The sequence below is a fragment of the Hetaerina americana genome, unplaced genomic scaffold (genome assembly GCF_022747635.1).
Source record: "Hetaerina americana unplaced genomic scaffold, ioHetAmer1.1.p SCAF_12, whole genome shotgun sequence".
In the NCBI taxonomy this organism is placed as follows: Eukaryota; Metazoa; Arthropoda; class Insecta; order Odonata; family Calopterygidae; genus Hetaerina; species Hetaerina americana.
Genome location: NW_027286292.1, coordinates 13510148 through 13533259, shown reverse-complemented (window position 1 = coordinate 13533259; position 23112 = coordinate 13510148). Strand labels below are relative to the sequence as shown.

The 23112-nt window shown below is 36.2% G+C and overlaps 1 protein-coding gene across 1 annotated transcript in view; it reads left to right on the top strand.

The window, feature by feature from the left end:
- The window catches only part of LOC139685698 (cell adhesion molecule Dscam2-like), a 523226-nt gene that overhangs the window by 488198 nt on the left and 11916 nt on the right, over positions 1–23112 (top strand). The window contains exons 26-27 of the mRNA XM_071582700.1: positions 14052–14222; positions 16330–16497. Coding sequence (XP_071438801.1) covers positions 14052–14222; positions 16330–16497 — 339 coding nt within the window. The remainder of the gene's footprint in view (positions 1–14051; positions 14223–16329; positions 16498–23112) is intronic.

The window sequence follows — 23112 nt, the reverse complement described above, 5'->3', positions numbered from 1 at the left end:
TGCTCTAAGGATCATAAACAAAAGGATAGAGAATAGGGCAAAAGATTACTTAGGGGATGACCAGTTTGGGTTTAGGAAGGGGAGAGGTACGCGTGATGCCATTGCAGTAATGACATTATTAATCGAGAGGAATATAGAACACAACTAGGAGGTATTTGCCAGGTTCGTAGATTTTGATAACGCGTTTGATAGAGTGAATTGGAGAAAACTAATGAGTATATTCTAGAGAATAGGAATAGATTGGAGGGAAAGGAGGCTTATCCGCAGCGTGTACATGTCTCAGACTGCTCAAGTGCGGGTGGGGAACGGGGAGTCCGGATGGGCAGTGTTAGGAAGAGGTGTAAGGCAGGGTGGCCCATTATCACCGTTGCTGTTCAACCTGTATGTAGAGGAAATGATTGAAGAGGCATGGGAGGAACTGGAGGTAGGAATGAAAGTGGGCGGGGAATTCGTAAAATCAGTTAGGTTTGCTGATGACCAAGTTTTAGCTTGTTAGTAAGCCAAGGGGTTGCAAACATTGCTGAGTTAATTAGAAATTCAGTGCAACAGGTAAAAACTAGAGAAGGTAGAACAGTTTACGTATCTCGCAGGTGTTTTGGACCAACACGGTCAAAGTAGTAGGGACGTGAGGAGAAGACTTGTACTAGACAAAGAGGATTTTATAAGGAGAAGGGAGTTGATGAGAGGGACGTTGAGTAAGGATATTAAGAAAGGACTCGTAAAAACTTTGATATAGAGCGTAGCTATGTACGGTACGGAAACGTGGTCATTGAAGCAGAAAGATAGACGTAGACTGGAGACTTTTGAAATGTGGGTTTGGAGAAGAATGGAGAAGGTGAATAAGACAGAGTAGAAAACAAATGAGGAAGTACTAGGTATTTTGGGTGAAGAGAGGGGTTTGTTGGGAGAAATCATATGAGGCAGGAAATGTGGATGAAGGGGGTATAAAACCGGCAGTGGGATGTTGAAGGGTGTAATAGAGAGGAGAATGTTAGGCAAACGAGGAAGTGGAAGAGACAGGATGGGGATGTTGGACGGGATGAAGGGAGGAAGAAAGTAGTCAGAGATGAAGAGGGACCTGATGTAGACTAGGATGCTGGATTTTGTGTATTTTAAGGTGTTAGAAAATAATTTTTTAGTATCTGTGTACATCCAAAAACCTACCTTAACTTGTAGATTACTTAATGATAATTATACATGTATATATACATATATTACATATATATGTAAGGATATTAAGAAAGTACTCGTAAGATATATATATATATATATATATATATATATAAATATAAACCATAAACACAGTAATCAACCCGAAGGTCGGTTTAGTAGGTGATGGTAGAGATCACCCAGTACTAAGCCCTATACGGCGTGTGAAATTCACACATCAGGGTAGGGGGGCCAGTTCCTTTCCCTGTACCGGTCATGGTTTCCCAGGAAGATCTGGTACCCGAAAAATCACTTTAGCTTGGGTGGAGCTGCAGGTGCCCAGAGTGCCTTGCCCGGGAAACAAACCCGAGACCCTCCAGTCAGCAGTCCAATGCTCTACCCACTGGACTACCGCGACCCTTATGTATATATATATATATATATATATATATATATATATATATATATATATATATATACAGGTATGGCATACATGTATATATATAAATATAAATAAATATACTCACACACATAACAGTGGCCTTTTTTAAAATATTAATTAGACAAGCACATAAAAATTTTTGCCCAGGAAATGAATACAAGGGAAAGACTGAATCAAACACTATTTACTCTTCTGTTGTTCCAGGCAACTTCATTAGTGTCATGAATGTTACCAAGTATCTAATTCAGAGATATTCATTCATTGTAAATAGTGACTGAGACCACCGCAATCTCAAAAAGTTAGTCCTTTTCTAATAGTTTAACATCTTAGTAGAGTTATTCAGGAATTGGTTTGCCCAACGTGTAGATGACTCGCTCTGAATTACTCTTTGGTTAAATAGAAAAAGAATAACATGATACGTAGGTTTACTGCTTAATCTGAACATTTAAATTAGCAGCGGTTTGACTTTATGTTACTGCAGAGGACCCTATCGCATTTTATACTGGACACTTTCATTTAAATTTATATTTTAATTTGAATAATTTCTCACACATAAACTCAATCATGTCCTGCATCCCAGTAATTTTGCTCACACCATCTGTAGTAGCTTCTCTGTGTTCAAAATTGTACAGAAATACGGCCCTCTTCACCATCGAAAAACTCGAGGCACTTTGGCTGACGCGTTATCAACTGTCGTAATCCATCTCCCGTATTATGGGGTGACAGGTGTAATAGGAATTCTCATCGATCAAACTTACCGGACAATATGTTTTATGTAAGAGAAAGAGAGCATGAGCGACTGGGCTAAAGTTGCCAGAGATACATATAACTCAAACTCTCATTTTTTTTCCTCTTTTAACCTTCTTCATGTACCTATAAATTCATCCACCCGCTGTCCTTTTTAGTTTTAAATGTTCTTCAGAGCATTTAGGAAAATCTATCCTTGAATTTAATGATTTACAAATCTTCATCACCAGTCCCATATCATCTGGTGTGTTTGACTAGATCCTATAATCCACTTTAATTTTATGATTGAGCATATCTAATTTTATGTAGCACAAAACTTGTCTACGCAGCTGAGTATATCTTGAGCTATCGTGAAATGATACTTTCGCATTGACAGCAAGGCATTTTAGAGTAAGTTAAACGTTAACGCGAATAAATCCTTTTCATATCTTTCTTTTATCATGCCTTTTCCTCTCACCAATTGTAAAGAAAAGGCCAACATCTTTCCATCAAGTTACCTTGCCCTACACTCGGCCAAACATTAATGTAGTCAGCATGACTATTCACGCCCCGACGCAAAGGTAAGGCACGAAGGGAAAATGTGACGAATTCCTATATTGCATCTAAAAAATTCTTAAATACTTGTAAATTTCTTAGTTTAAATAAAAAGATTGGTATTTTTTCGTATGATATAGCCCTCCAGATTCATTGAGCCAAGTAATACAGTTCTGGCTTGTCGCAAGCCTTATCAATGACCATTCATTTGTAAGTTTAATTAAGTCTTGATAGAAAATGTTTCACCTTTATCAACATAGGGAGAGATGAAGAAATCCAAATTTCTTATATTGAACTCTCATAAACACCTAAGTTTCCAGTTAAATATATTTTAATTCTGAGCTGTAAAATATTCCATTCTTAGTTTTCATTTTATAAACTTAATTTAGTAATCATGTATGCTGTTAGATATTTCAATATGATATTAGATATTGATATTCAATATATTGAATGGCCCTCTTCAAATTTAATACAAATTTTCAAAGAAGAGTTCTCCCATTTTCTTTCATAAATTGAAATTACCGCAACCATTATGGTTGTCTTAAGATGTTATGTTTTTGAAAAACACGAAAAAATTTTTTTCAATAAAAAATCATAAAAATATCCTATTTAATATTCATAATACACAATACAGATACCCCAACCCCTATAGGCATTGCTTAAACAACCCGAGGAAAATAAGTAAACGTTTCGCCAATGAGTTTTTTCTCTTTCTGGGAATTTTATATCGTCAAATTAAAAGGTAAACAATATGTTTTTCAGCAGAAACAATGTTTGAAGCACTTTCGATCGTTAGATCAATCATCTATCATTGTCCTTAATTATCTCACTTCAACTGAATATCTTTTCATTTGATGCCTTAAAATTACTATAAATATTGATTTGAATATGGTAGAGAGGTGACTTCTAGTTAAAAGCCAATTCAGGGCAAACCTGTGCACGGATTAACAGACTTAACTTATGACTCAATATTCTCATTTGATAGCAACACTTAATTTTAATAATAACATATCAGACTAGCCATTGAAAATGGAATCTCCTCAAAATAATCGCGTTCTTACCTAGGACGATGAAGTGACGGAATAAAGAGAGGTAGCAAAGATTCCGTTCTTATTGCCACCCATTCTCCCGGTCACTTCCAATCTCCCAAGCGCTGTTACTGTTGAGACAAAAATAGAGGGATCCAATTTCATTTTTTGGTGCTTCCCTTTATCTTCTAAATGGCATCTCTCTATCGTTCCCTCTTTCGCTCCCTCTTTCTTTCCCCCTTTTCTCTTTTACATCCCGGAAATTGGCTTGTTGCTTCGATGGAGAAGCATGAGGGAAACTGGAAAAAGACCGCATGGATTTTGAATTTCAGCTTTCCCCTCCCATCCCTCTCGATATCTAGCGAACTTCATCCCGTGGAACTTCGACTTAGGGATTCTCCCCAAGTCTGCCCCGATATATCTGTTGGCTCTCATCTGGGAAAAGTCTGAGTATTCCCTTTAAAGACTTAGGGTCACGACTTTACACGACACAGTTGGCGGTTAAATCTTAGGTTGGTGTCTAGGATATACGCGTGAAGGCATGGAGCCTTGCCTTTCCCTGTTGGAAAATGAGTAATGATAAGCCTTTTCTCGCTGTGTATGGACATTTGACATTGAAGACGTCATGACATTCATACTAAAGTAAGTGTAAAATGTGCAGTGGAGATGGTTTTATCGTTGGAAATATGTTTACATCGCCGAACGTATTGGATTTTAAGAGGAAGAAATGAAACACTGACCAGATGATTCACAAGAGCTATTTTAGGGTATAGCCATATGTGTATCAATCAATTATCCGAGCAGCACATTAAGTTCTTTATAATGTGTACTTTTGAAAATATTTGGATAATATACAACATTCCAAGATATGATCTGCACGTGGTTTATTGATTATGAAATAATATCCTGTAATGTTGTGGCCTTGACATTTTATGTGAATATAGATAGGTAAAGAAGTGAAAACTCTTAACTACTCTGTTGAAAAAATAATATTATATTTCTAAACCGGGTTGAATAATAATATTGAAACTAGGATACTACATATATGCTCATTATCACGTTCAAATAGTAATAGAAAAAAATTATCACCACACGGTGCAAATCCTAATGTTGGTATCAGGTTTTGATTGTATTTACGTTACTAATTACTGCCCTAGCTCTAATGATATTTTAGAAGAGTGGTCATTATACAAAGCATTAGAGGTAACAGTGAAGTAAGACTTATCCCCCAGGGTAACGGAAAATGATTTCCAATTAGCTAGGTAATGGTGACCTTGGAGTAGCTGCCGCTGCCAGTTAGGTTTAATTTTCCCTGGCCATCTGCTAGAGACACATGGTACCTTACGGAATGAGAAGCTATTTTATTCTGATCACGAGAGTACAATGTTTCATGTTCCTGATATAAATTCCATAATTCTTTTTGCACAAAAACCCGACTGTTGTTACAATTAAAGGATTGTGTATTATTATTAGGTAATCTACCGGTTAAGGTAGGTTTTTGGATAAACATAATTACTAATTAAATAATTTGTGACCCATAGCAACACACAACATCCTACTTTACATCAGGTCCCTCTTCAGCTCTGAGTACTTTCTTCCTCCCGTCATCCCGTTTAACATCCCTATTCTGTTCCTTCCCTTTCCTCGTTTGCCTAACATTCTCCCCTCAATTATAGTCTTCAACATCCCGCTGCCGGTCAATACCCCTTTCCGCCACTTTTCCTGCCTCCACAGGATTTCTCCCAACAAACACCTCTCTTCGCCCACCATACCACGCACTTCCTCGTTTGTTTTCTTCTCTGTCCATTTCAACTTCTCCATTCTCCTCCACACCCACATTTCAAAAGCCTCCTGCTTCAATGACCACGTTTCCGCGCCGTACATAGCTACGCTACGCAGATCAAAGTTTTTACGAGTCTTTTCTTAACATCCTTACTCATCGTCCCCGTCATCAACTCCCTCCTCGTGAAAGCCTCTTTGCCTAGCGCAATTCTTCTCCTTACGTTCTTACTACTTTGACCGTGTTGGTGCAAAACACTACCAAGATACGTAAACTGTTCTAGCTGCTCTAGTTTTTGCCCTCCTATTCTAATGTTAAGCTTAGCCTTTTTCTTTCTAGAAAATCGCATAACCTTTGTTCTATTAATATTGATTCTCATTCCATACCTGTCGCACTGAATTTCCAATTCACTAAGCAGTGCTTGCAGCCCCTTGGCGGACTGACAAACTAAAGCTTGGTCATCAGCAAACCTAACTGATTTTACGGATTCCCCACCCACATTCATTCCTACCTCCAGTTCTTTCTATGCCTCTTTGATCATTTCCTCTGCATATAGGTTGAACAGCAACGGTGATAATGGGCATCCCTGCCTTACACCTCTTCCTTACACTGCCCAACTGGACTCCCCGTTCCCCACTCGCACTTGAGCAGTCTGAGACATGTACAGGTTGCGGATTAGCCTCCTTTCCCTCCAATCTATTCCTATTTTCTGCAATATACTCATTAGTTTTTCCCAATTCACTCTATCAAACGCGTTTTCAAAATCTACGAACCTGGCAAATACCTCCTAGTTGTGTTCTATATTCCTCTCGATTAATAATCTCATTACTGCAAGGGCATCACGCGTACCTCCCCCCTTCCTAAACCCAAACTGATCATCCCCTAAGTAATCATTTACCCTACTCTCTATCCTTTTGTTTATGATCCTAAGAACAACTTTAGCTGCGTGGGATATCAAAATTATTGTCCTGTAGTCCTCACATGATGTAGCCCTTACCTTTTTCGGAATAGGAACTAAAACTGATCTCATAAAGTCTTCCGGCATAATTCCTTCCTCATAAATACTATGGATCAGCCCATATAGCCTCTTCCTCCCACATTTTCCTAAGCATTTTCAAAGTTCCACGGGAATGTTATCCACCCCCAAGGCCTTGTTCAGTTTCATCTCCCTTAATGTCCTTTCTATGTCATTGTCTAGTATGCCTGGACCTAAGCTATCTTCCCCAACGTCATGTTCCTTTTCTATGTCTAAGTTTGTTGGTCTAAGCTATTTACTATACAGTTCTTCTATATATTCCTTCCATCTCTCTTGGATCTTTCCTGCTTCAACTATTACCTTACCCGCCTTATCTCTACCTGCTACCGTTGATCTCCCTTTCTTACTTCCCGATAAAGATTTAACTTTGCTGTACAGCGCACCGATTTCACCCTTCCTCTGCAGACTTTCCATATCCTCACACTGCGTCTTCCACCATGCTTCTTTTGCTTTATTTGTTGCCCTCCTCAATTTATTGTTTAATTCTTTGTACTTCGTTTTGCCTAATTCTGTATTTATATTCTTCCATTTTCGCAGGTCATTTATCTTTGTAATCATCTCATCCGTGATCCATGGTTTCCTAGTCCTTTTCGCGTTAACTGTTCCCATATTTTCTTTTGCGGCTTTAGACAACCCTTCCATAATACTTTCCCATTTTTATTCGATAGTACTTAGCTTTTTATTATCCTCCATGATTTCCTCTACAGCCTGTTGATACTCCTCCCTTTTCAATCCATTTAATCTTTCTACATTCAATTTTCTAACCCGCCGCCCTTTCCTTATCTTTTTGAAACGGACGCTACATTTTATAACATTTAAATTGTGGTCATAGTCCGCATCCGCTCCCGGGAAGCTGTGCGAATTTATCAAACTATTCCTAAACGTGTGTCTAACCAGAATATAATCTACCTGATACCTTTCTGAGTAACCTGGCATTTTCCATGTAAACCTGCGTCTTTTGTGGTGTCTGAACCAAGTGTTGGTGATGACTAGCCCCTGTCTCCTCCAGAACTCAACTGATTTCTCCCCGCGGTCATTCCTCGTGCCTAAACCGTAGTCCCCGACCTCGTCACCATCTCTTCCTTCGCCTACCGTCGCATTCCAATCCCCTATAGCTATCAAATGCTTCCCTGCAGGAACACACGCGATTATGTCCTCTAACTGATCGTATATCCTATCAACCTCTTCCTCCGTATGGTTGCTTCTTGGCATGTATGCCTGAAAAATAACCAAGTGCGTCGGTTCTGCTTTTATCTCTACTAGTAATATTCTATCCGTTACCTTTTCTATGCTGACTACGCTTTTTCCTACCTCTTCAATTAATACTATGGCAACCCGTCGTTGGCTCTCCTCCCCGCCGCTGTATACTATTCTATAATTATCACTCCAGTAATTCCCGCTATCCTTCCATCCACCTCGCATAGACCTAAAATATATATATATATATATATATATATATATATATATATATATATATATATATATATATATATATATATATATATATATATATATATATATATATATATATATATACATATATATATTTTCCCTTTCCTTCTCTCGCTTAACATTCTCCAATTTCTCTATCCTCATTGTGCTAACATTCCACGTTCCTATTCTAACTAATTTGGTCTTTTTCTCTTGCGTCCGCTGTCTTGCTGCTGCTGGTTTTCCCTTGCAAGGGTTTCGTGGGATGACGACCGCGGAAGCCTTGCCTTCCCCACTGCCGGGCACGACTCACGGCCGATTGGATCGAGCACCGTAGTTCCACGACTCAAAGTCTCTGTTGTGACCATCATATTTATCTTCGGAATGATAACTTAGGTGGTTTCCCTTTGCCTTCCTCAATAGTGTTTTTAACGTGACACCATCACTTACTGGCCGCCCCTCTGGGGTCAGACGCCATTGCAGCCGCCTCACTGAGGAACGGACGCTGCATGGACTACCTTTCGTCTCGCTCCTAACCTTCGTTTTTTTTAATTTATATAACAAATCTTAAGTAGGCCCTCCACTTGCCGCCAAATATTAGAAATTAATTTAAATGCAAAATACCTTCAATAAATGAGAGAATATTACTAGTTTGACGTAATTTTAAGCAAATATTACTCAGCAGGCACTTTTTGTGAATAATATCTTTGTTTTAGAGGCAAAATGATAGCTTTCCTTTCCACAATGTTGATATTTCTAAAGTCCTTGGCTATTACATCTGAAGCTTATTCTTAAGTCTCTGAATAAAGACGTTTCATTTTCTGCCTGATGACCTGTTTTGAAATATGGTTTCATAACACTTCCAAACGAAAAATGGCGTAATTATTAAATTGAGACCACCATGTGCAGCCCTCCTTCAATTTCATGTTTCGCAACTAAAAAAATACGAATTATTTCCCAAAATAGTATTTCACTCATATCTGCTGTTAATTCTTGTAAATATTATCATTCACTATGAAAGTTCTGTTTATTCTCAATCTATAGAGTCAAAATTTGCTTCGAAAAAGTTATTTTTACCAAAGTTACATAAATATCTCATTTACTTCAGTATACCATGCTGTTTATTGGGTGGGCAGAAAATGGAATACCTAAGTAATACTACAGTAGGGGCTAGAAATATCATTAATACCGCTGAACATATTACATAAACATCAGGTTTGGATTGTTTTTTCATGATATGGAGAAAAGGTGAGTTCGAGATGAAAATAACTAGCATATCATTATAGGTTACAATTACGAATTGACATGAAACATGTTTAATCAAACCTACCTCAAATGATTGATTGCCAGTGCACATGCAGGTAGGAAGAATATCTCCGCCGTTTCCCATGTCCTCGTATCCCTTCGTAAGGGGCGATAAAATGGATGGGGAGATAACCCCTTTCAAAAAGCCATAAAAACTATGGTAACTTCCGAACGGTCCTGTTGGTTAATTTTTATGTGCAGCAATAACAGGTAGCTTGCGGTCAATCCAGGTTTTTTCCTTGTCTAGCGGCTAGGAATGGAGAAAATGGGATCCAGGGGAAAGTGATTTCTCTGGTTCCCAACTGGGGTCAGATTCACGGTGTGGAATAGGGAGCGATGCCGCTCTCGGCCCCAGATTTTTCATGAGTGGGCGGCTGGGATCTAGATCTCCCAGTGAACCCGTCACCGTGGCTTTTACGTTTTGGTGGCGAGTACCACGGATATGGGAGTAGGTGTGGGAGTGGTCAGAGGTTTATGGGTTTTAGTAGGCCCCTGCATTGATGGTCCATCCCTAAAAAGTCAACCACATCTGAAGCATTATCCTTGGTATTAGCCTTGGCGACCACATTGGTTTGCGTGGCGGCGTCTTAAATGTGGGGCTCCGAGACGAGTGGGGAGGCCGAAACTATATTTACCGTGGGATAATCTGTCTCTTCATCAAATGAAAGGTCACCCGCGGACACAGGTGGGAATTTCCCCTGATTCAAGGAGGTAGCTATGAAGTGGTTCACGAAAGAGGAAACGAAGGGAAAATTGTCTTCCTTCCTAATAAGAAGGGACTATTAATTCTCAATCTCGCCTCAATAAAATCACTTAAATAAAATAAATAAATGAGTTAAGTTTTTTCCACTGCAGTGTCTTGCGTCCTACCATTGACCAAAATTTAGCGCATTGTACACCTCGAAATGTAATGGCCAACGTCCAGCAAAGTTAAGCATTAAAGGAGATGAATGTAGCCTACGGGCATTCAGTAACGATTGAGACACAACGCATTTCTAGTCGGCGGGGGGATAATGAATTGCTATGACGGCCCTTTCGTCGAAATATACAGAATTAAGAGGAATACGGTCTCTTAAGGATTCATTGACTGTCGCGGACTCATGAAAAACACGCCACGTTGGTAATAATAACTTTTGCTTGAGAAGTTCCCCGTAAAGATATTCATAGATTATGAATATTGCATCATATCCGGCTAAAACACCAGCCACAAGTAGACAGGTTCTCCTAAATAGAATCTTTTAATAAACCTGTTGGGGTTAAGTACATAAAGCACACGTCCTCCGATTCTCCAGGCTATTCGAAACTAGTCAAAAGAAGACAGTAGATAATTATAAAAGTTTCTTGAGGCCTGGTATTATACTTGCCTACCTAGCTATCTAACAAATCCACCCTGAACACGTCTGCAAGAATCATGCTTTAAGACTACGAAAAGGGTAATGCACAAGGATTAGAGGTTTCTTGATTTGACGAGACAAGTAATCTTAGGGCAGAGTATTATATGTTTGGGAAGTCTTTAACACTGCCTGGTTATCATAGATACGACATTCCAAGCACTGGTGGCTACCGTTTATATTGTTGATAAAAAAGCCATAGGTGGCTAGATCCCCAATTACATGTGGCTTCAAATTATTCCGCGATTACCGGTTTTGACTTCTTACAACCTTTCTGTTTGTGGCCGAGATTATACGTATCTACCCCGGTAGCATATAGGTTTTTTCCAGCTATGAGCTGGCCAAATATTCTAGCTGTGCCAAAAGTTATGAATAATATTTCAGAGCCAATAAACTGCTCCAAGTTAACCGAACTCCTAGAGAATCATACGTCCTCCGAGTACAAAGTACTTCTCTGCGCTCGACATTGAAGTCCATCACTGCGTACATATTCTCACCTAATCTCTCCAAGAGTGGATGGTACCAAAAATTTCTCCCTAAGAAATCTTTCTGAGGTGGCATTGTCGCAAGTTATCTATCTCAAGCATAATTTTATCGCGGATTTTTTCCCTTAGTCTTGGCGTGAATCAGTAGTATTTTCAGTTCCAAAAGAAGGAAAGTATGTGTCAAAACGTGATAAATACCTTCATGCATGTACTTCTCTTCTCCCCTGCAGGTGGTATCTTTAATAGTGAATCGATCATTTGGTGGTTGAAGTGCCGCAATATTCTATGAAATATTCAAACCCAGATTTTGTAAAGGCTTTTTTGAATACTGCCTGTATGGTGATAGTAGATGATTTCATCTAGGATGCCTTCGTACTTCGTCAACAACTTGTAGGGCCCTTCTATGGCAGAGGCTTATAACGGTATGTAAGGACGGAAGATGTTAAAACCGCTTCAGGAGTGGGATTTTTACAGAAATAATACTTTTTAACAAAGTTTGCTTAACAGTGGCGATTGTAAGATATTTCTCTCAAATCTGAAAGCCGGAGAAAGGAATTTCCCTCAGCTTGGTTTTAGTTTGCGTAACTGTTTGTAATTACAAAGAACGACGTCATTGTTTGCAATCAGTAATGGCATCTTAATTTAAATATGATCTAACAATTTAACACCGATCTTTGAAACTAGGGCATGCATTCATACTAATTACAATGGCTTTAAATTAATTTCATGCCCGATATCAACTTTATAGCTGTCAATTTTCTGATATGAAAACGAATTTAATGCATAATAATCGGTGTGAAGTTATTCCTCTCCCACTGCAGTTATTTTACGGAAACATGTATCCATTGTATGTATTTTAATGTCTATACAATAGATATATAGTATTCGTATGTTTAGGAAACATGTAGCCCTCAATATCCAATGTATATGTATTCTTACCGGTTCATGAGAATGACTTTCGATTTCCGTGAGAATATTAATTATTAAATCTTGTATGATAAAATAATAACATTTAACCAGTAATGTTATCAAGTATTGTTAAGGAGAAAGGCGCCAAATTTTAACTTTTTAATAGTTTTCAACCGACTTAGTATACGGAGTGGACTACATGACTATGTTTTAGTGTGTTTAAAGTTGGACTTAGTAATTTGTTTGCAACCATCGATTATCAGATATTTACCATAGGCGGACTATAGCGGAAAGGTTTTTAGGATTGCGTTTTAAATATTTTATTTAGAAAAGCGGCATACATGACCTGTATCTTAGAGTTCACAAATGATCTGTCCACCTCCGCACCAATCGTAAACATCTTGACAAAGTGAAATATGAATAAAAAACCTTCATCACCGACTCTGAGAAAAAGCGTCGGTTGGATGATTTTCTGGGCTTCCTTAGTCTGAGTGATCTTTTCCTCATCTACAGAGATTAAATTATGTCATAATCAGCCTGTTGTTCTGATATAGCACCTAAGTTGAATTGCATAATCAAAGGGAAGCTCAACCCACTCTTTAGCATTTACAAAGCCAAAATATTTCTTTCACTTTGGCTCTTGATGAAACGATTTTGATAACGATTCATTTACCATCTCTACGGACATGTCAAGAGTGTTTCCATCCATCTGCGGTATTTTTCCAATGCAGAGGATCCAATCCACGGTAATATCTCTTAACGGGGAAAGAGGGAACTTGAATCATGGACGACTCGATTTCCAGCCACTGACCTGAAAACTACCAATTAAACTGAAAGATACGTTACAAAATGCATGCATGGAAGGATGGAGGAAAACATACGGCATCCAATTTAATCCAAAGTTTTTTTTACATAAAATGAGATGTGACGGCATAGCCGGTTTCCGTCAAGAGTAGCTTTAGAGTATAGATCGTAATTGCACGCCTGGGAATAGGACTTTCCCTGTCAACCCAATAGCTTGTCATGCTGAAGAGGTGGCACCTCTTAGATATGTTAACCGCGATATCTGTTTTGAGTTTGGACCTTTTCCTGACAACAAGTAATGAATACCGATATGTCCGAGACACACAAGACATCTGAGTTCAATTCCAAGACATCTGAGTACAATTGGTGATGATTCTGATAGTATTAACCATACTTTGTCGTTACTGAACGAAAATGGTCTACTTAACAGGTGGCAACTAATATATGTACGAAAGATTAAGATTTATTGATGAATGCTTTATCAATACTATTTTAATTTAACAATAAGTAAGGCATTAAATTCCTTGCGTGGGAAAAACAACGGAAACCTAACTACCTGCCCCTGAGCACCAAACAAAAAGAAATTGGCCGAATATTAGTTAAAATAATGCGTGCATATTTGGTCCGGGATTAAATCATAGGCTGCAGGAAAAATGTGCAAAAAATATTTTAAATTACTTCAAAATATTCAGTGAAAGTTTTTGTTATCGTTCATACCTTTATTCTGGTAGCATTATTCCTTGAATACCTTTTGCTTTACTCCGTATTCCCTATTAACCAATGATTGTTCTACTAATGGACATTCGTTCTTACTACAAGGCTCATTCTTGCCTGTAAATCACTTCAAGCACGTTCAGTTACCTATCAACTGACAGTCAATGAGGTGTTGTAAATGCAGTGAATAGGTCAAGTTGCGTATTCAGTGTATTATGCGGGGTTGACAGGCAGCAGGACTAATTTTCTTTATAGATCACGTCCAAACCTTATCCACCTGTTTCGTCTCCATTTAGGAACCTCAGAATCCGCCGTCGACTTTGGCGTCTCATCTGGTGGCGACGCAGGGGGTTCAAGCCGATCGCCTCCCATGTTAAAGGACGCCCGTGTGTTGGTTCCCGCTATTGCCGCCGTCCTGGCACTCATCCTTGCCACCGGGGCTGGGATTTGCCTCTGCTTCCGGCTAAGTGAGTACTGTTAAGCCATAACGATAAATGAAATTAACTTTAAGATTTACGCAATAGTATTTATTTGAGCAAATATTGCTAACATTATTTCACTGACATTGGTATTTCCTATTTTGGCATATCTCTCCAACGTCCACGAGAAATACCGTAGTTGGTAATAATATTTTACTTCATGGACATTTATCAACACAGCGTTATGTTACCCTTAATGTGGCTCAATGTGTCATCGTTTATCGAATAATTGGATATTTTTTATTCATAAAAAGTATGATTTTTGAAGATGTAACTATCTTACTCCAAAAAACAAAGAGGCACACAACAAAACATTCATTTGTTTTTGGCGTTGCTAGGAATTCGCTGCCGAGATATTTTTAAAATTTTTTTTCAGCTCAGCTTAGAGAAGCAGCGAATTATTGCTACACATTATTTGCTCGTTTTGTCGAAATATTTCCTCATGGCATTAAAAAAATATTTACCGAAAAATTAACTGAAAATATTAATGATGAATTTCCAAAATATTTTATCACGATATACTACATTGATTTTACATTTTTATCTCTTAAATTCACTTTTATCTGGGATAGTTTATGTGAGGAGGTATTTTATTTCTTCATTTCAAAATTTTGGAAAAAAATATGCATTTAAATAGTTCGCTCTGACCCCATATTCTGGGTGGAATGAATTGAGAAACGTTATCCCAAACATTGTTCTCAGAATATTTTTCTCTATAAATCGATGCCTTTGAAAAATAACACTAGTTATTATTATTAAGTTATCGTTGAGAGTATTCCTATGATTTAATTTTATTACTTAATTATTTAATCAATTTAGGATTAAATCCAGGTAAGAGTGAAATATTTAACAGGAATATGCTTATGTATTACAAAATGTGGATTATTCGTGCATTGATTTGTTTTTCACGTGATTTTTTTAAAATATAGTCATATATTATGTTTATAAATGAGTAAGGTAAATCTAATATGTTTATTGTTTATTAAGCTCCAAAATTGCCTCCACGGCAACCATTGATATTTAAAACATTTTAATTTCCCCTCCTTCTGTTTTGTTGAAAAACGCTTTCTGAAAAGGTTTTACTTAACACGTAGAGCAGAAAAAATCACATAAAATTAGGAATAGATTATATAAAGGATGCCCACACACCCATTGATTTGTGGAGGCATTTATTAATTAGTATTCGCAATGTGTGGTAGTGCATTTACGTGGTGAAGCATCAACCTTATTTGAAATTACGTATTTGGGTTAATACGTCCATGGAAAATTTTCAAAATATCCCTATGATATACTCAATTTACGTTTTCGTGTGAATAATTTTGCATTAGATGAAACTTTAAGCATTATTAATAGAGTCCGTAATTTGAGCATCTTCTCTTATAATGGCAGTAGCAGTTTTCATGTATACTTCCGTAATAGTAACGATGGAGGATCTCGGTCCAACGTCTTTAGATATTTATTTTCTCCCATCCATAAACGTTTTAATACATCTCTCTGATTTACTGAAGAGAACAAACTCAATTAGTGTCTAATTGCATTACATAATCAAGATTAGATTATTTTTTTAGGCTAATGGAAAAATGTGACGCATCGCTCGGAATTACATCTATCATCGTCGTAGGCGAACTGAACAAGTCTCAAAGTTACTGATGACGTCATACTAAAATAAATTCACTGGAAATTCTACCAAAGATATATATATATATAATGTTAGAATAGCATTAGAAATATGCTGAGGAATTTTAAAAGACATTTTAATTGAAAAAAATTAAATCATACATTATTGAACAGACTTCATACTATTTATTTTATTCTAAGGATGTTCTCTTTTCCTGTTGATCAGTGATGTAATTTGCATTCAAAAATCACTATATCACTAATTATTTGTAAAAAAACTGTCACTTAAAGCTATTCCATGGAGTCTCAATTATGACCATATTTGTTACAATTTAATATTTTTAAGTTCGTTGCCAATTTCTTGCTGGTGCATTTTAAATCCAATATGTGTATTCAAAAGTTTCAGAGAGTGCAAAAACGACGTGTTTAAGCAAAAATCTTCGCGAATAATTATGTTTTCCACTTAATACTTGGTTAGAACCTTCTCCACCGACAACTAGCGTCACTCAGCAGGAGCAGTCCACTGCCTCCATGGAGAACAAGCACAACCTCGCGCAGAGGGAACAGTACTACGCTTCGGCCAGGAAGGCGCCCCCTTCGCCTGCACCTCCCAATCCAGGCTTCACCACCTTGGACAGGATTCCAGGTATGACAGCTTTGCGGCCATATCCGTTTCCAGCTTAATGGGAGCGCAGGCAACACGTATACGGAGGTTATCCTACTTCTCAATTGAAAACCGTTTCTCATATTTCGTACCAGTACACGTTTGTTGCTGAGGTTTTTTATATTATACTAAACTCATCATTCACTGTAGTAGCATTTATCTGCAGGAGATGCTATGGTCATTGTGACAGGATTATTATCTCTGATGGAAAAATACTTTGATATATGGTTAATTTGATATACCTCTATGATATCAGAGCCTCAAATATTATAAAATTCGCTCCTGATACCTATATAAGAGATCAAATATGATTAGCAATACCATAATAGTTGTCTAATACGGAATATTTCTAGGGTTTTAGATCAGGAAAATTAAAGAAAGAAATTTTCATTGATTATTCATCTATAAAAATTTAAGAGATTTGTAGTGGTATTTTATTGAGTTGGTATTGCATGATAAAATATTTTCAAACGGCATCATTTATAGAAATATCGTGTGTAGCGTCCTTTCGTTAAAGTTCAGTCCTTTATTTCATTCATTATTGTTCAGATATAATTCCTCCTAAACATGCCCATACGAATTCTCTACCGTGGTCTCATCCAGTCCGTTCTTTGATGAATTAAATTTATTTTCAATTAGATAAAAATGGTTTTGTAATCCATTTGCCAAAGTCTACCATAATTTCTTTATAATGGAAATAAGACTTCCTCTTAAATACACTTGTGATGCATATATATATATATATATATATATATATATATATATATATATATATATATATATATGGAAAGAGGAAGTCTTATTTCCATTATAAAGAAGTTATGGTATATATATATATATATATATATATATATATATATATCAGCTACAATTTATAAGTTATCAATCTTAAATATCTAAGTATCCTAAAACCCAAAATCCTAAAACCTTGGTAATACCTGTACACGGAGGAAGAGTTCTCTTTCAAGCGTATCAAGTGAGAAGAAATTATTTAGAAATCTTTCAAGGATAAAACTACTCACGCTTTTTTTTAATTATGAAAATTTCAATCCTTTCCATTTCATTAAATTTATAACAATGTTTAAAAAGTATAACGCAAATGATAGAAGGATATATATTACTTTTAAAAATACCGAGGGTGACATAGAATTAAGTGCTTAAAGCAAGATTTTATGGGCAAAAGAATAGGGTCTAGCAACGGTTAAATGTAAATTGTACTATTGAAAGGTTTTTTAGTGAAAGAATATAAATTCATGGTTTGTGTCTACATGCATGTTTTTGTATGCATGTAGTTTTTATCCTCCACTTATGGTTAGAGTTATGCATGACAAATAACGGAGGTGTGTATGATTATGTGCGTCTCTTTCTCCGACAATCTGTATATCTTTGCACGATGTGAGGAACGTAATTTCAACTAAGGCAAAATTACTACAATTACAATTATGCTTTTCATGCAAATTTTATCTTGTAGTGAATCTCTGCATTAGTGTGTAGTGAGTTTCTACATACCAGTATTTTATATTTTTATTTTGTGGTGCGAAAAATCCCTTGAGGGTTCGTTTCATTACATTAATGTCTGATAAATTCATGTAAACAGACTCCGAAGGTGTAACATTTTTAATACTCATTTTAATGATAATAATTTGATACCTTAAATATTAAACCTATCAGATTTGATACCAAAACTAAATACGACTTTCGTTGTGGGTCTCGGCCGTGAATTTCACAGATCACCGAAAACAGGAACCATTCAGCAGAAAGGTAGGAAAAATACTGGTTATGGTTGTATCTTCCAAATCAATCACATGTGTTAGATCGAAGGTAATTTGAAAGCAACAGAAAACAAGAGAAAGTAAATTTAAATTAATCAACATGATGTATGTATGTATATATATATATATATATATATATATATATATATATATATATATATATATATATATATATATATCAGCTACAATTTATAAGTTATCAATCTTAATATCTAAGTATGTCTAAGCGGACCTACTATTTGAGCATTATATTTTAATAAAGAGGATTTCTTCCTCATTTTAAAATCGGATATGGCCAACGCATTGCTTTCTTCGTCCAATTTTAACTTTAATTAACTAAGTGGATTTAAGTAAGGAATGTAAGTGCATGTAACATATTTCACCATCAGTTTTTACTAAATGATTTTCTTTTTTCCTCTGCTATAAAATTGGAAAAATATCTTAGAAACTATCTCCACTTGGAGTTTTTTTAATATGTATAGGATGAGAATCTATGTAAACAAAGGAGATACAAGGACGTCAAGGAAAAAACATTAAGTAAAGATTAGAGACAATTCTAGCATAGGGTATAGTTTGAATGAGAAGGAAACAAAAAATCATATCAAGATAATGTATAAGGATTGAAGACTTTTTAAATCTGGATAAAGAGAAAGTGGGAATGATAAAAATTGACACATGGGCTGAAATGAAAACTAATGAGAAAGAACTAGGCATATAAATAGTGGGGAGAGGATTTCTGGAAGAATGAAGTCCGAAGAATGGAGGGAAGATGTATGCAGAGAATTTTGAATGGCGATGGAATGTTGAAGACTGATAACAAAGAATGCCTTAAGTAAGCGTGGAAAAAGAAGGAATAGGATAGGAAGTTATGCAGGAAAGTAGGAGGTAGGCGGAATTAAAGAAGGGTTTACTGTCCTCTTGGATGACAGGTTTTGACTCGTTAGGATATGCAGCTATTTTTCTATCCTTCTAGAATATTCAATTAACGATAGAATATCACTAACAACAATGGTATTTTAAATTTTCGCCTCTCTCGTAGGAATAAGATAGCTGCCAAAGAATCTGACCCTAGCGATGCGGCGATCCTGTTGCGATGGTCTCGTCAAAAACACTTGAGTATAACAATGGGAAAAAATAATAATATAAGACAAAAGTAAAGACTTCAGTACGAGCGCTGGCAACTATGGGACTTGGCCCATACTCTCTTACCGGCATTGGGAGAGTAAAAAATTCCGTGGTCATTTTTTCGCAATGTCTACAAATCAGAATCAATTACAGTTTGCTTTGGCACGTACTTCGGAATAAAATTATTAATTTTTCAATTTCTCTGAAAGGGATTGGGTCTCACATTTCAATGTAATAACGTAGTGTAACGTCAGGTTCAGAAGGGTACACCAAAAACACGGCAATAAATGGTTAAATATAGCCCAAGTAATGGAATAACAAAATAAAGAAAAACCAAAGGATGAAGAATACATAATGAGTTTGGACCGGAGGACGGATATCAAATAATAAAAAATGAACCATATCAAAAATAGGACATCGAATGCCACATTATATCAAGGAAACTATGAATTTCATTCAAGAAAATTAGTGAAGCAATAATGGGCAAAGAAAAGGAAATGGAAGAATAAAAGTATAGAATAAAGGATGAGAAAAAATACTAATCAGCAATAAAGAAACCCCGGTGGAAAATTATTTTGAAAAATAAGCTTGGTGGAAGACGGAATGCAAGGTTATGGTAGGTGTCGGAAGGAAAGGGATTGGTTCACTGCGAAGGACAGCCTTTTGACATAAAAAAGCTGCGAATATTAGCATAAAAAGTAAGCGTAGGCAGTTGATTTTATGAATTGAACCAATCAAGACACAAAAGAAATGAGAGGAATCTATAAAGAGAAATTTCAAAAAATAAACATGGTTTAGATGGGGGTTGCTTAGATCCTGGCATACATGATTGCGGGGCATAAATGGAATTAGAGTAATTGAAGTGCATTAAGATCTTAAAGATTGTTATCATTCCCGTGGAACTATTTATGGGTCTAAGAAAAAGAGAAAATTACAATATTTATATGATTGCTTTTTGTAAAAATGATGGATATATGGATAAATTACCATTAAAAAAAGGGACACACACGCGCATAGGAGGACTATAGATCAAAAAGTTATTTGCATGCAACTGCAGTTTGCACAGAAGTTCCAATGAGTACCAAGTGGGTGACCAATTTAAATCATAACATTTTTACTGAGATTGATACGGAATAGTAGTAATGAGGATTTTACGGAATTGTAGTAATGAGGTCAATAATATAGAGGAAAATTTAATAAAACTATGCATTGTTAAGTAGATTTAAGACAGCGTCTCTTAAAATAAATTGGGTTGAATAAAGGAAAGTATTGTAGAAAATAAAATTGAATTGTAGTTTTAGGCAAATTAGTCACAAACGCAACCTGTGCATATTTCAGACTGCGCAGTTACAATTGGCGGAAGGGGAATAATCATAAGCAGTGTTTGGAATAGACGGTTGTCCATTATAAACTGTTTTAAACATATACGTGGGAAGTAATGATAAATGTTTGATGAAAAAGTCCTTAGGAAAAAAATATTTAATATTCTACCTTATATCCTTAGAGTTCGAAGCACTTTTCCCAGAATTTCTCCGAGGAAGGGACTCAAAATTGGCCCCCTGGACGTAAATTGTTTTCTAGTGAGCTTTTTTAAAAGTTTGGAAATAAAACAGTCACAGGGGCGTAAATCTAATAAGTAGAATAAGTAGCAGGGGAAAAAGTATAATGTTTTAAAATATTTTCTTCCATTCCACCCAACTTTCACCCTCAAATCGAGTACTCTAGGAACCCTACCCTTACTGACTTCTTTACGGTCACGTCTTATTTGTAATATTCCGTTCCATACATGGAAGGACACCAATTAAATTTTTATTGCAGTTTTACCTTTATCTTATAATGGCACTTAGATCGAGCAGGAGCACATTACTCCAGATTCATCATCCCTTGCAGTTGTTTTTTTTTAACTTTGAAATTTCTACTTACAGAAATGTTTACTACACTGCAGAGCTGACTTTCGAACATTGTTGACATCTAACATTTTTCTTGGTTGACTATTTTTTCAGACGAGAGAAAATTTCATTTGTGGGGTAGTTAAGACCAGGTGTGAGCTTTATCCTTGCCAAAGGCAAACAGAACGCTTCAAATTGAAACAGCTGCCCCTAACGCGCTACTCCAGTAATTTAAAAGGAGTTCTCGCCTTTTTAACGACTAATATGCTTTATATATTCTCTAAACTTGTAAAATGTCATAATAATTTGCGTGAAATGTATGTGTATTGTTCAACAGAGCCTTAGAGATAAACCAAAAAACAAATTATTTTGGGTGGATTTTTTATTTTTCAGCGAAATCTTTTTTTAGCTCCATTCACTTTTCCCGGCGTTTCTTCAAACTACTATAAGCCATCCTAAAAGTGGGACTTAAGAAGGTCCTCAAAATAAGCTTCTGTATTGGCAATGCCTTGGTTTGACAATCCTATTTTGGCGAGCAATTTTTTCAAATTTGTAAATAAAAGAAATCGCTGGGTTTCAAATTTTGGAAATAGGGAGAAAGTTGTGACAATTCTTTAAATTTAATTGCAAAGGCCTGAAATCATGCATATTCTTAATTGAAAAGAGTTTTTCCTTTACTAAATTAGAAACTATTTTCTAATTTTCTCGGCTCAAACGCTGCAAGAACGACAAAAATTGATCTTCATTTATCGATTATTTTTTTGCAAGTAATCGTTGTAGATTCTTCTGCTTGAATCCAAAAAAACCTTGGCCATCAACTCGTTGCCGAATTCCACCGTTTCGGATCTCCTACAGAAACCCTCTTTAAAGCTGTTCCTATGTCCCCCGAGTTATCGATGCATTGTATTGATGATTTAATTAATTTGTAAAATAGGACGAGTCATTTCAAAATTTTCTTTTTAAACTCATTTTAAAATCATTTAAAAATGGAAATTCAAGGCATTCACATAATTAGTGACTCAAGAGTGCGTTAAAAATAGCAATGAGCCCCACATTTAATGTGACAACGCCGGAAAATATCATTGCAGTTGGAAATGCTATTAATAAAATAATATATGATATTGTGTTAATTTTTGAGATATTGTTACGCGAAGGAAAGGGTTTATAAGATTTTGAAATAAGCTGGTAATAATATGTTATTTTATTATATGCAGCTATACATAGGATAAGTTTATAGTTTGGTGCATATTGTTGGGCATTTTCGGTTTTTTAAAATTTTTCTCCTATTATCGGTGCATATAATTTTAATTTCATGAATCTAGGAGCAAAGGCTATGTTTATATGGTCAAATTATGCAACGCTGCCTACAATATTTATTTCACAAAGTTTTACACCGAGATTTGTGCGAAGGAAATTCGAAGAATACTTTAGAAGTCAATCAGACTATGTTACAGCAATTGCGAAAATGTATTTAAGATTTATTGGGTAATTTTCCCGGCATAATAAATCCACCGGTTTGTGGATAAGCCGGATATTGCAACGCACGGATAGCAAGTCAAGCGTTTTGGCGCCTTGATAATAGGCAATTTTGCACGCCTCCAATGCGTAGTAGGAACACAGTACATATATGTTAGGATAAAATAGCCAAAGGTTAATATGAACAGAAAAATCTATTTAAAATCGATTTAAGAAAGCAAGTAAAATGTTCAAGAATTAGGTAATATTTTTGTGTAAAGGCCGAGCTTCTCTAGCAGTTTTTATAATTACATGAAATCTAAGCTTTCAATGAGGAATGGGGAAGTAGTTTCTTT